Source organism: Felis catus, chromosome B3 (genome assembly GCF_018350175.1).
Source record: "Felis catus isolate Fca126 chromosome B3, F.catus_Fca126_mat1.0, whole genome shotgun sequence".
In the NCBI taxonomy this organism is placed as follows: Eukaryota; Metazoa; Chordata; class Mammalia; order Carnivora; family Felidae; genus Felis; species Felis catus.
In genome coordinates this window covers 33386253-33400473 of record NC_058373.1, presented here as the reverse complement: position 1 = coordinate 33400473, position 14221 = coordinate 33386253, and the positions used below count along the sequence as shown (strand labels likewise).

The following is a 14221-nucleotide window of genomic DNA, read 5'->3' as shown; positions in this document are numbered from 1 at the left end:
TCATACACTTAAAATGGGTGAATTTTATAGTATGTAAATAAAATTTTACAATATGTGAATGAAAAATCCTCTTAGCCTTCTTTCTGCCCATACAAATGTACATACACTGTATAACTATCGTCTAATACTGGTTTTAACTTCCTTTTTTTCCTGTTTATTCAGATATCATGACCATCTTTCCAGATCAAATATTTCTCTATAGTATCATTTTAAGTGGTTAGCATAGTTTTTGATTTTATTATAATTCATTTTACCAACTAATTCCCTGAACACTTTTGGAGCTAGACTTTGATACTAATTTCCTTAGGTTAATTTACTAGAAAAAAATGTTGCTGGATCAAAGGATATGATCACTGAAGTCAAACTTTCACTTTTTGCAGACGACATGATACTCTACATGGAAAACCCGACAGACTCCACCAAAAGTCAGCTAGAACTGATACATGAATTCAGCAAAGTGGTAGGATACAAAATTAATGTACAGAAATTGGTTGCATTTTTATACACCAGTAATGAAGCAACAGAAAGAGAAATAAAGAAAGTGATCCCATTCACAACTGCACCAAGAATCATAAAATACCTAGGAATAAACCTAACCAAAGATGTAAAAGATCGCTATACTGAAAACTATAGAAAGCTTATGAAAGAAATTGAAGAAGATACAAAGAAATGGAAAAACATTCCATGCTCATGGACTGGAAGAATAAATATTGTTAAAATGTCAATACCACCCAAAGCAATCTACACATTCAATGCAATCCCAATCAAAATTGCACCAGCATTCTTCTCAAAGCTAGAACAAACATCCGACTTCGGCTCAGGTCGTGATCTCACTGTCCATGTGTGTTGGAGCCCCGCGGTGGGCTCTGTGTGGACAGTGTAGAGCCTGGAGTCTGCTTTGGATTCTGTGTCTCCCTCTCTCTCTGCCCCTCTCCTGCTCATGTTCTTTCTCTCTCTCTCAAAAATAAATAAAAATTAAAATAATTAAAAAAAAACGAATTTGACCATTTTACGGGTTTTTTTTTTTCTTGCTTATAAACTGCCCTCTGGAAAAGCTGTACTAATTTGTACTCTTATGAGTCATCATTCTGTTCCTGCTGCTCCTCTCAAAACTCAGAGTTTTATAAAATCTATATACCATTTTGACAGGTGAAAGTTGTATATTGTTATTAATTTCCATTTCATTTACTAATAAAGTTGCACTTTTTTGTTATTTATTGGACATTTGCATATTAGTTTACGTCTCTCTCTACCCCCCAAACACACAAAGTATGTGTATTATTAATTCATGAGATTTTAGAATACACTAAAGATAAATAACCTTTTGTCATACACGTTGTGAATATTTTCCCCATTTTGTCTTTTATTTATGATTTTTTTTTAACAGAAGGAAGCTTCAAATTAGTCACATCTATTCGTCTTTTGCTTTAGAGATTTGCCTTTGGTGCTATCCTTGATAATGCTTTTCCCACTCCCAGATGATTAAATATTCACCAATATTTCTTGAACCAATTTTATATTTTCTTTCCTTTATTTAAATATATATCTGGATTTTATTTTGATATATGACATCGGGTTAAGGTCTAACTTGGTAGAAAGAACAAATGGGCAAAACAAGTTAGATCTTTACCTTTTTTACTGTATGTCTTCTAACCATTAAAAACTAAGTTGTATATGTAGTCTATAGACATAAACATGATAGGAACAGTCTCTGACCTCACGTAACTTACCAACTCAGAGAGGACAGACATTATACAAGTGTGGGGAGTGCTATGAAGCGGTGCTAAATTCTATGGTGGGGTACAGTAGGTGGAATCTAATCGGTTATTCTGGTACCTATTGAACAACTAAAAGGAGACCTTTTGGAGATGAAGGAGAATTCAATTAAAAAACAAGAACAAAAACAAAAACAAACCAGTAACAACAAACACTTATCTCAGAGTATCTGTAGGTCAGAATCTGGGTGTGGCTTAGCTGGGTCTGGTCTCAGGATCTCTCGCAAGGACAAAGCAAGGTGTTAGCCAGGGCTTCAGTCTCACAGGAATGCTTGATTGCAGGAAGATTCACGTTCAAGTGTGCATCCGTGGTTGCTGGCAGGATTTAGCTCCTCATGGTACTTTTGAACCAAGGCTTTCAGTTCCTCGCTAAGGATTCAGTTCTTCACAGTTCCTTACTGTTGGCTGGGGACCCCCTCAGTTCCCTGGCATATAAGTCTAGGAGAATTCAATTTTGTCCTGGGGTGGGCACTTCAGCTTGGACACATTAATTTGTAAAGAGTATCAATGTGGAGTAAAAATTAGCACGGCATTTGTATTCCCAGTTCCTGACTGAGGACTAAAGCGAATGTGTGAACACTCTGAATTTTCCAGTTGGTACACACTCCAGGCCTGTATATAAATTAATTTGTGAGTGAATTAAGCATTTACAAAGAATTAATTGCATGTTGAAGAGGACAAACACATAATTCTGTATAGGAGAGGAATGTCAGGAAAAGTTTAAGATGATTAGAACGGGCAGTAGTTGAAATGACTTATGAACTTGAGTTTCTCTTTCAACCACATCATGGCTATAGCTTCAAATTATTTTTCATTCTCTCCCTCTATTACCATTACAGACCATATACTGTGACTATACTCCCCCGGAGTTATGCAGTGTGGCAGCCCTGAACTCAGCCACAGAAGCATGAATATATTCGATTATTTTATTTTTTTGATCTAATGCTGTGGGTTTTATTTTTAAACTCAGGAAATTTAATTTTTAAATGTGATTTAATCATTGGTAGATATTTACAAAAATTCTGAAACTAGAATCTGACTGTCCAGTCTTAGACTTTGAAAGTGATAGTGTTAGCCTAGTGCATATATCCTCAACAGAGTCAATATTTGCCCCTAAGGGGGCTAAAATTGGTTCTGGGGGTGTGTGTGTCAAAAAAAGGTCCTCTTTTTCTGTATAAAGCACAGGTATACATACAGTACATAGATACACAGTCTATCTGTGGTAGTAAAATTTCATTGGGGGGAAGTGATTAAGATGGAAAGGTTTAAAAAGGTTCCTTAGGGACTGATAATGAAAAAAAAAGTTGAGAAATACTGCCCTTGTGCTAAGCTTAAAAGACAGCTGTTAAATGAGGTGTCTTGCATTAGATTATTTCCTGTATCATTTCCTGTATTACACTGTCAGCTTCTTAAGGATAGGAAGTGTAACCTGTTTTGTATTTTTTCAATAACACCCACTACAATGGTTTACGTTCACCTGCATCCAGTAAATGCATATTTCATTGAACTAATATGGAACACAGCCTACCCTCCTTGTATTCATCCTACTGTCCCATATAACCTAAATGAAATGATCAAAATTAGTTTAGTAAAGCAAGCAACCTGACATAGTCTCCTTCACAAAAATCCTAGGAAAATAATGAGAAGCTTTATTAAAAGAGTGAAAAATCTTCAAAGTAGCATAGTAAGAGAAGCACCGACTGTGGAAACTGAAAGATGAATCAGGGCTTTGATTTCTAGCTCTATCACTCAAGCCGTGGAATCTTTAGTCAAGTTACCCGAGGAGGAAGGAAAAAGAGAATAAAAAAAGAATAGGAAAAGGGAAAGGAATATAAAAAAGGTACAGAGAAGAGACAAGGGTATTTCTAAATCTTATGTATACCCTAAATTTCAGGTATGTGGACCTACTGGCAGTTCCCCAAACAGGTCATGGCTCAAATATGCCATATTCTTTCACACTTACATGCACATACATACTCCCTTATTTCCAGAACATTATTCTTCCACCACTATTCAGCTCAAGCCACACCCTCCCAGGAAGCCCTCCATAACATCCTTGTCTGCCCTTGTCTGCCTCCCACACTGAGATGCCTGTCTTCTTGCTCCCCTAACATTCAGACCATACTTTATTATAGTACTTACGATATTGTAATGTAATTAATGGTTTGCATGTCTGTTTCCCTCACTAGTCTGTGAGCATTTTGAGAACTGAAATGGTTTAAAAATTTTTTAATGTTTATTCATTTTCTGAGAGAGAGACAGAGACAGAGACAGAGGGAGAGAGAGAGACAGAGGGAGGGGGAGAGAGAGAAACAGAGCATGAGTGGGGTAGGGGCGGAGAGAGAGGGAGACACAGAACCCGAAGCAGGCTCCAGGCTCGGAGCTGTCAGCACAGAGCCCAATGTAGGACTTGAACCGTGAGATCATGACCTGAGCCGAAGTCGGATGCTTAACCTACTGAGCCACTCAGGTGCCCCTGAAATGCTTTTATCTGCTTCCTCTCAACATCTTAGCATAGTGCCTAACATACTATTGGTGAACAAACAATGGGCTTGTTGAATTAACTAGTAAAAACACAAGCATGCAAGAGGAGCACAGCAACATTTTTCAACAATTTGACAGAGGGTGTGTACTCTTCAAAGAGCCATTGCTTTACAATTGACTAATAATCATCTTCGTATACGTTCTCAAGCCTAAAACAAAACACTGTACATTTTCTGTGTCCAATAATGATGAACGTAATGAGTACTTTCACATTGTCAGTTAATTGTTACAGTCCAGTGAGGAAAATCCTATTGTTGTTCCTATTTTTTTAGATGGGAAAACAGGCTCTTAAGTGGATATAACTTGCTGAGGTCATTCTTACCAAGTGAGGCTTCTTGCTCTGGAGCTTATGGTGCTGCTACACTGTAGCACCTGCCAAAGTTAGTTGAGTGAGAATATCCGCTTCAGTACAATGTACTTCTGTCTGACCCTCTTCACCTGCAACCTCCTACACACACTCACCTAGAAAGAAACAAAGGCTCATGCATGCAGTTTGTTATTGTTCAGCCAAAAAATGTGTCTGAATATGCATAGCTTTGCTTGATGTAAAAATATCAATAACTATGAAATAACCCTTTGGGACTATTCTAATAACATTTATATAGAAGGTAATGATTTAATTTTATTGACCTTTCAAATTCTTTAAAATGGAAGCTCTGTTCGGTGCTTTTGCATTTGAGTGTGTTAAACCACATATCCAGCATGTTAAGTTCTCTTTTCAAGAAAGCCAATGTGAAGCAGCTCATTAAGACTTTTGGGCGAGAAGTCATGTATCACAAGCCCTCCATTACTACCTCACTGACAATGTCTGTGAGGGGATAGTTGGAACCACAGAATTGAAAAACCAGTTCTAGCCACATTGCAAAATCACCATAAGGAGTGGCATCTGGTTCCTGGAGCTGGAAGAGGTGACTATGCCTTTGGAATCATGGTTATTGTCTCAGACAAGACAGATGAAAAGACCCCCTAAACCAAAAGAGAGCCAAAGGAAAACTTTTAAAAATGAGACTCTGGGGACAGGTGCACCTTCCAGGTGCCGATGTTCCAGGATTCCCTCGGTTACTCCAGTCTTCAAGTCCCTGACACATTTCTCTTTTGCTCCCTGCTGCAGTCCTTTACTCACTCATAACCGGACTGCATTGTATCAGGTGTGTGCAATCTGCTGAATTCCAACATCAATCCTCTCTTGCTACGAAGTGTGAGAAGCTGAGGTACCGTTGGGGATGTGAGAGGTGATGTGGGCATTAGCCCTAGAGAAACCTTACATCAGGAGAGCTGTGGAGGACATTCACATTGGGCCCCCTTCTCCTCCTCCACACAACCTGCAAGTCATGGAGACCTAAAAGAATTAACGGGTAAGAGCACCAACAATGATATAATGTCGACAAGATGCAACACATTTGCAGTAAGAAGACAATAAATATCTATTGGCCTACTGTTTTTGGTTTATGTTAATTCATTTCAACATTATCAAAAACATGGAAGTATGTTAGAAACGCGAGATGCATAAACTACTCACATTCTAGGCATCAAGTGCCGGGTTTAAAACAGCTTGGAAAAACAGTAGTCTCTAAGCATGTGGATTAGGTGCTGGTTACGAGTGGCTTGGAAGGATGTAAGGCAGAGGGAACAGCAGATGCAAAGGTATAAAGGTCTGAGAAAGTCCAGCTTACAATGCTTTCTTAGAACACCCCAGTTTAGTAACTTCTGTCTCCTTTAAACTCCTTTAGCATTTACCACCTGTACCATTCTTCTTGCTTGTTATCTCTCTTTGATGTACAGTTACCATTTCTTTTTTTTTTTAATTTTTTTAACGTTTTATTTATTTTTGAGACAGAGAGAGACAGAGCATGAATGGGGGAGGGTCAGAGAGAGAGGGAGACACAGAATCGGAAGCAGGCTCCAGGCTCTGAGCCATCAGCCCAGAGCCCGATGCGGGGCTCGAACTCATGGACCGTGAGATCGTGACCTGAGCTGAAGTCGGCCGCTTAACCGACTGCGCCACCCAGGCGCCCCTACAGTTACCATTTCTATAACTAACCTTTACATTTACACTTCCCCTTAAGTAATTTGATTTCTTAGGTGGTAGTGTTATTTTTAAAAAATCTCTCCGGAATGCCATTGAAAGGTGCATTGAGCTGGATAAACACTAATAAATAACTATTGATTGATTGACCACACACACACACACACACACACACACACCTTACATATCTTAAGTTTTCATTAAAAATGCTACAATTTGGGGCACCTGCGCAGCTCAGTCAGTTAAGTGTTGGACCCTTGATTTTGGCTCAGGTCATGATCTCACTGTGGGATCAAGCCCCGCATCTGGTTCTGCACCCACATTGAGAAGCCAGCTTGGGATTCTCTCTCTCTCTCCCTCTTTCTCTGCGTCTCCCCCACTCATGTGCCATGTGCTCTCTCTCTTAAAATTAATAAATATTTTTTAAAAATGCTAAGATTGCAGGGGCGCCTGGGTGGCTCAGTCAGTTAAGCGGCCGACTTCGACTCAGGTCATGATCTCGCGGTCCGTGAGTTCGAGCCCCGCGTCGGGCTCTGTGCTGACAGCTCAGAGCCTGGAGCCTGTTTCAGATTCTGTGTCTCTCCCTCTCTGACCCTCCCCCGTTCATGCTCTGTCTCTGTCTCAAAAATAAACGTTAAATAAATAAATAAATAAATAAATAAATAAAATGCTAAGATTGCAGCTACAAAAAATAAAGCAGGACTATGTAAATAGAGGATAACACGTTTATTTATTCACTATTCTATTTTTATGACCTATTTCTAAGTAGGAACAAACATTGCATATAGTCAATGTTTATGTTGCCAATCAGTTACAACAGTAGGTTTGATAGCAAACAAATTTTAACAAATTTATAACAAATATAAACACACATTTTATTTTTTATTTTTTAATTTTATTTATTTTGAGAGAGAGAGAAAGTGCACGTGCAAGTGGGGGGAGGGGGCAGAGAGATAGGGGAGAGAGAATTCCAAGCAGGCTCCATGCTATCAATGCAGAGCTGGACCAAGGGGCTGGACAAGAGCTCTACCTCACCAACCACGAAATCATGACCTGAACCGAAATCAAGAGTTGGATGCATAACGGACTAACTGACTGAGCCACCCTGGTGCCCCGGAAGGCACAATTTAGTACAGGAATAAGATCTTATTAAAATTACTGAGAATTGCATGGTAAAAACAGTGGACTTGAACTCTTAAAACCTGGAATCAAAGCTCTGCATCCATTGTGAACTTCGGCAGATTATTTTTTGTCTTTGAGCCTTTTTCCTTATGTATTGAATGAAGTTAAGAATTCCAACTTCACAAGATCACAAGGAGTAAATTAAAAACACACACACATCTACTCTCGCATAAAGACTCAATAATAAATTTGTTCACTTTTTGCCCATTCATTCATCCATTCATTCAAATACATCCACAAGGCAACACAACAAACTAGAAATACTGTGAACCACAGAGAAGCATTTCTTTTGAAAACTTTTGTTATAAAACTACTTTTTTCTTCAAGTGGTTAAATCATTAGGACAAACACATTTCCTTTCAGGGGTATGATCATTTGCTATTTTTTGCAGGAGTATAATATAAGCACACATTTAGGCCAAATTAATGTGTGTTGCAGTTGCAGAGAACACAGACATTATGGTACACTTTGTACACTTGTCTAATTGCATGAGGGGCACTCTATTTCTAGTGCCAGAATTATCTTACCACCCATTGTAGATAATTACTTTCATGAAATCTTAAGTTCAGTAATGGAGTCTTTAGGCTCTGTATTCTGGAAGAAAGACAGGGAAGGGTTGTAGTCAGGAATCTCAGTTCTGTCTTGGTTATTAATATCTCTACCAGACTTTTTTTTCTTTAAAGTTTATTTACGTATTTTGAGACAGAGTGTGCATGCACATGCATGAGAGCAGGGGAGGGGCAGAGAAAGAGAGACTCCCAAGCAAGCTCTGTGCTGTCAATGCAAAGCCTGACCCAGGCTCAAACCCATGAACCATGAGATGGTGACCTGAGCCCAAATCGAGTAGGACCTTAACCAACTGAGCCACCCAGGTGCCCAGACTTCTAATGAAGCATATAACCTCAGTTTCCCTAAGCTTTATTTTTTCCACACAAAAGTGGTGTCATAAGATCTATCTCCCAACAATGATATAAGACTCAATTGTTGTTTGTAAGTAAGCAGACAGATGTTTTTAAACAAATGCAAAGTACTCAATTAGCTTATTAGTCTCTCTCTGCCCTTTTGGTAAAATGTAACCTTAAATTTATTTTAAAATTAAAATGTAACTTTTTTACATCTTGCCTCGTAAAACACAAGAACAACTAAAACATTTTTTAAAAAGCAATAAATGCTGCAATAAAATAAACTTTATAAACAAAACGACAAAAGATAATTTCTTTCCATTTATTTTTGGAAAGAGTGTTTTAATTATATTATACAAAAATTTGTGGTGAGGTGCCAAGTAAGGTGACCAACCAAGGCAGTTTGCCTTGGATTTCCCAGTTTTAGCACTAAAAACTCCACAACCTTGGAAACCCGTTCTGTACCAGCTAGGCTTAGTCACCTTAGTGCCCTGCCATTAATTACTAGAGGCTTTTCCATAGCTTACAGCTCGGAACATGTGCCCTTAGAAAAATTCCATGAGTATTTTAATTTCTACATATTTGAAAAGCATTTGCATATCCTTCCTATTGGGATTTCATTCACTTGGTGAGCATAGAAATATTTATAGAGTTTTGCTCTGTGAGTAGGTATTTAATAAATGCATACTAATATCTTTTGACCTTATTAGAACATGGGGATAAGGGGACTACCTAATTACCAATAATGATTCTTTTGGCACCAAGAAAATATTAACTTGCCTATTCTTTTTTCAAGGACCTTGTCATGTTGTTTACAGATTACTGTACTTCTACCTGGTAGTCATCACAGCTGAGAAAGCAGTACACCGGCAATACCTTTAAGATCAAGTCATTTAAAAAAACATTGTATGTGGGTCATCACTTGGACAATTTGGGGCCAGAGAGAAGTTGTTATACTGGTTTCCTTAAATAGCTCTATAACCTAACCTGATTCCAAGATAATTTCCAAAATATCAATGGAATGAGTGTTGCTGAAAATCTGGTTAAGAAGGGTTTATCTATGGGGGAGCCTGGGTGGCTCAGTCAGTTAAGCAGCCAACTTCGGCTCAGGTCATGATCTCATCATCAGAGGGTTCCAGCCTCTCATCGGGCTCTGTGCTGATGGCTCAGAGCCTGGAACCTGCTTCAGATTCTACGTCTCTCTCTCTCTCTCTCTCTCTCTCTCTCTCTCTCTCTCTCCCCCCCTCCCCTGCTCACACTTTGTCTCTCTCTCTCGCTCTCTCAAAATAATAAACATTAAAAAAAAAAAGGTTTATCCATAGAATAAGAGGCCTCAAAATTCAAAAGCATTATGATGTTGCCCAGGATATTGACCAAAAAAGAAGTTATGAGATTATGGAAAAGGTTTCTGAGAAAAAAGCAGACCAATATTCTTCCTTAGAAAATGGGGATGACTGAGGTCATGTGCATACTTACATAATTCAAATAAAGTCAATTAAAAGGTTATAAATCCAATTGGTTACAATTTTCCCCACAAGATGCAAGGTGACTTATGACACTTTTTTAAAGTTCTAAATTTGAGCATTTAACTACGTGTCAGGTACTACGTCAAGAGCTTTAGATGCATTATTCATTTGATACTCACAGATAATCCCATGAGAATAGGAATTATCCTCCAAAGGCAAACTCAGAGAGGTTCAGTAATTTGGTCAAGGTTATAGACAGCAACTGGAGGGGCACAGGCAAATTCAGGTCTCCTTCCTCCAAAGCCTAAGCTCTTGACCTTTAGTCTGTGCTCCTTCTCAACAATGCTGACATAAACTCTGAAAATTGTATCTTCAGTCCTACGTCCCCATACTTTCTGTCTTGCACATTAGTTAATATAACTGACTATTTAACATCTCTACCTGGATGTCTAACAAGCATCTGAAATTTAACACGTTTCAGGAAATGGTACATCCATTGACCCAGTTCCTCAAGCCCCAAATCTAATAGGCATCCTTGTTTCCTCTATCAACCCCACACTCAAGCCATCAGCAAATCTATTAGCTCTACTTTCAAACTATACCTGAAACTATTTCTATCATCTCCACTGTCACATCTCTAGCCCAAGCCATTATCATCATTCACCCAAACTACTGAGATAGCCTCATAACCTCTCCTTTCAGTCCATTCTCTACAAAGCAGCCATAGTTATTTCCTTTTAGCCATTTATTTTTTTAAATGCATATTATATTGTTTCATTCTTGTTAAAAATGCTTCCCTTTGCAATAATGTAAACTTCTTAAGATAGCCTACAAGGCCCTGCTGTCCCCCTGCTTTTGCCTTGATAGCCCTTCTCTGACTTTATCCCTTAACACTCTTCTTTGCTCAGCATGCTTCAGTCACATTAGTTCTTACGATTTCAATTTTCTTTGTGATGTAAAGTTATATACTTTGAGAGGATTTGGAAGGGCAATGGTGAGGGTTTGAGAAAACTGGTGAAGGTTTCAAGAGTTGTCTACAGAGGGAAGACAATTCAGAAAAATTTAACAGGATTTCTGAATGGTGTTAATGGTTCAGTTGTGCTTGGTGACTAGAATTTAATAATAGAATGCATGTGATTATGCACAGATTCCAGTGATGGTCAGCTGCTCCAGTACCAAAGGGGAAGATAAGGATAGTAGGATTCATACAAGGTAGGGGTAGATTTAAAAAAAATGGGGCAAAGGATATGAGGGTACTGACAAGTGTTACTTAATTTTTCTCACATGTATATAGAAATGGGGATGGGGTAGAGAGAAGGGTTGCTAGTGTCCTTAGCCAGCTGTGGCAACAACCTAGAACTACTAAGTAGAAAGAGAATCAAAGGACCAAGACTTACCAGCACTGATATTAAACACTTTAATTTACAAATTCTGATTGTTTCAGGAAATCTGATTATTTAAACATATATAAAATGGACAAACTAGTAGCTTATTCACATCATAAAGGAACTTTTCATTTTAAAAATATATATAGAGAGAGCAAGCAGGGGAGAGGGGCAGAGGGAGAGAAAGAGAATCTCAAGCAAGCTCCTCTGGAGCTGCACTTGGGTTCCCATGACCCTGGGATCATGACCTGAGCTGAAATCACGAGTCGGATGCTCAACTGACTGAGCCACCCAGGCGCCCCACAGGATTTTTCACTTAAAAACAATAAATTTCCAAAGGGAACCTGTAGTTTGAACAGTAAGATTTATCAGTAAGATAGGAATTCAGATTTTTAAAAATAACTGGCCAATCCTTCAGGGTACCCCCAGAGCGTGCTTTCTCAGGCCTCTTCCTCCTTCAGGACACTTCTCTGGTTCTCCTGTCCCACTTACAAAAATTTAAACCCACTCTTATAATGGCATAAAATGCTCTTACTGTCCTGGCCCCTAACTTGCCTAATAATTTCCCATTTACCCTTCTTTCACTGGAAGCTGCTGAAACGAAACTAGTTTACACCTCCGTGCTTTTGCTTCTATTACTCTCTCAGGCTAAATCATCTTCTGTTGGTCTCAGGCTAGACCTACCTTCCCTGTTAAACTCCTAGCCACCAATCACCACGCAGCTCACACAGCACATTTCTAGATATGAGACAAGTACTGTCTCTCTGCTATATTTGGTCCTTGTAGGTATTTCTATTACAGCTTGTATTGTGTTATATTACAATGCATTTTATATATTTTGTAGTACATAACCCATATTATGCATCGTAAAGCAGTTTCATGATTGATGTTTTAGGTCACCTGGCCGCTGGAACAGGGCGTTTTCTGTGGTTTTGGTCAAGTTCCTTTCCCTTTGAGCCTCAGATACAAAATGGGTACTGTGGCTCCGTGAAGATGAGAGAGAATGTATGTAAAGCCCTTACACAGTGCTCAATCAAGGAAAGCCATGACTGTTTACATTGCTTAGGGCCCTCAATTGGTAGCTGCTTGCTGAGCTGAGTTCAGGAAACGCTCCTCTAAAATGACGTCACTATCGGCGACTTAAAAACCACTGCACGTCTGTACCAGCGTACAGCAGCAGCAGCAGTACTTAAAACGAGGTTCACCTGTCCCATGGTTTAGAGGTTCCGCATGAAACAGATTTCCATTTAGTAGCCCGCGCAACAGGAATTTTAGCCCAACAACCGAGGTCTTCCCAGAATATTACTCCAGGGCGAGCGGGAAGTGTCTCTACCGCCGGGTGGGAAGGCCGCCTTCGCTGGATTCAGTGAAGGGGCTGGATCCCTATGGCCTGCGGCGACAACCACCACCGTGTCCAGGGGCCCTTCTCTCGGTGACGACGAGGCCACGGCCTCCTCCGGAACAGGGTCCACCAGTGTCGGTCCACAGAGGGACCGCAGCCGGAACCGAGAAGGCGATTCCCGCGGCGCCGCGCTCCCATAGCCAGGCCGGGCCGTGGGGTCTCCCCACACTCCACGCAGGGGCGGCGGGGCGGGGCGCGGTGACGCCAAGAGGAGTGACGCGACGACGCAGCGCGACGCGGTGACGCACGCCCCTTTGTTGGCTCAGTAGCGGTAGCAGCGGCCGTGGAGGTGGCGCTGGGGACTGTTTTCTCTCGGAGGCCGGAGCGGAGCCGCGTCTGACTGAGGCGGGCGGCAAGCGGCCCCCTCGCTCCCTCCCTCCCTCCTCCGCGCCCTCCCCGCCGCCGCCAGCCGCCAACCGCCAACCGCCGCGCCCGGGGAGGAGCCGCGGCCCGCGGGGCCGGAGCCAGGCCTGCGTCCGGACATCAGCCGGAGCCGGAGCGAGAGCCGGGGCCTCGGCGTCCCCGCCCTCTCCCCGCCTCAGGGCCAGCGTCCGCCGGGCCCTCGCGTGTCGCGCCATGGACTCGGACGAGGGCTACAACTACGAGTTCGACGAGGACGAAGAGTGCAGCGAGGAGGACAGCGGCGCCGAGGAGGAGGAAGACGAGGACGAGGATGAGCCGGACGATGATAACCTGGATCTGGGCGAGGTGGAGCTGGTGGAACCCGGGCTGGGCGTCGGCGGGGAGCGGGACGGACTGCTGTGCGGGGAGACGGGCGGCGGCGGCGGCAGCGCTCTGGGGCCCGGCGGCGGCGGTGGCGGCGGTGGCGGCGGCGGCGGGCCAGGGCACGAGCAGGAGGAGGATTACCGCTACGAGGTGCTCACGGCCGAGCAGATTCTGCAACACATGGTGGAATGTATCCGGGAGGTCAACGAGGTCATCCAGGTGAGGGTGGCCGCCGCGCTGACTTGACCTGGCCGGACTGGGGAGCAGATTCGGCGGCCTGAGGGGCAGGCTCGGGCCTGCTGCGTAGCCTTGCCCGCTGCCTCCCGGCCCTGTCTCCTCCGCTGCCTCTGCTGGGGATAGAGGGTGTCGAAAGCAGACATTCGCCGGTTAGCCGGGTGTGGGGAGGTGCGCTGGGGGCGGTGCTTTCCAGGTCCTGCTATGGCGGAGGCCTCCGGCCGCCTGAGACTTCTCTTGCGGGCAATTCCTGCCGGTCCCTGGGCCCGGTGTCCTTCCTCTGGCCGGAGGAGCGCTTACAGGGGCGGGGCGGGGCGGAGGACGGGTGGAGAAGAGCAGGAAGAACGGGGCCCCTAAGAGGGTTACCCCGGCTTTCAGGCTCGCTTGAGCACTTTTGGAAGGGGTTGGAGTAGGCCTAAGAGCAGTTTGGTGTACGGTTGCCCCAAGTGGGCACCAGTTAATAAAGAAATGGATCTGCTTGGCAGTCTTAAGTGCCTACTTAAAGGTGGGGGAAGGGAACTGTTTCTCGGAAGAGGTGCTGATGGGCCTTCTTTTCTGATGTTGAGGCTTCTGCCTATA

At 42.4% G+C, this 14221-nt stretch overlaps 2 protein-coding genes across 2 annotated transcripts in view; one reads left to right on the top strand and one right to left on the bottom strand.

Annotated features, from left to right (window-relative positions):
• Positions 1-4359: 4359 nt before the first annotated feature.
• Positions 4360-13260, bottom strand: LOC123385864 (putative uncharacterized protein FLJ45840). Its single transcript, XM_045059057.1, has 2 exons — positions 12486-13260; positions 4360-4781 (listed from the first exon to the last, which is right to left on the bottom strand). Exon 1 carries the CDS (start codon positions 13258-13260, stop codon positions 12664-12666), a length of 597 nt encoding a protein of 198 aa, XP_044914992.1. The 3' UTR covers positions 4360-4781; positions 12486-12663.
• The window catches only part of ARIH1 (ariadne RBR E3 ubiquitin protein ligase 1), a 123362-nt gene continuing 122399 nt past the window's right edge, over positions 13259-14221 (top strand). The window contains exon 1 of the mRNA XM_023255083.2: positions 13259-13627. Within this exon, the coding sequence (XP_023110851.1) occupies positions 13259-13627 (369 nt within the window). The remainder of the gene's footprint in view (positions 13628-14221) is intronic.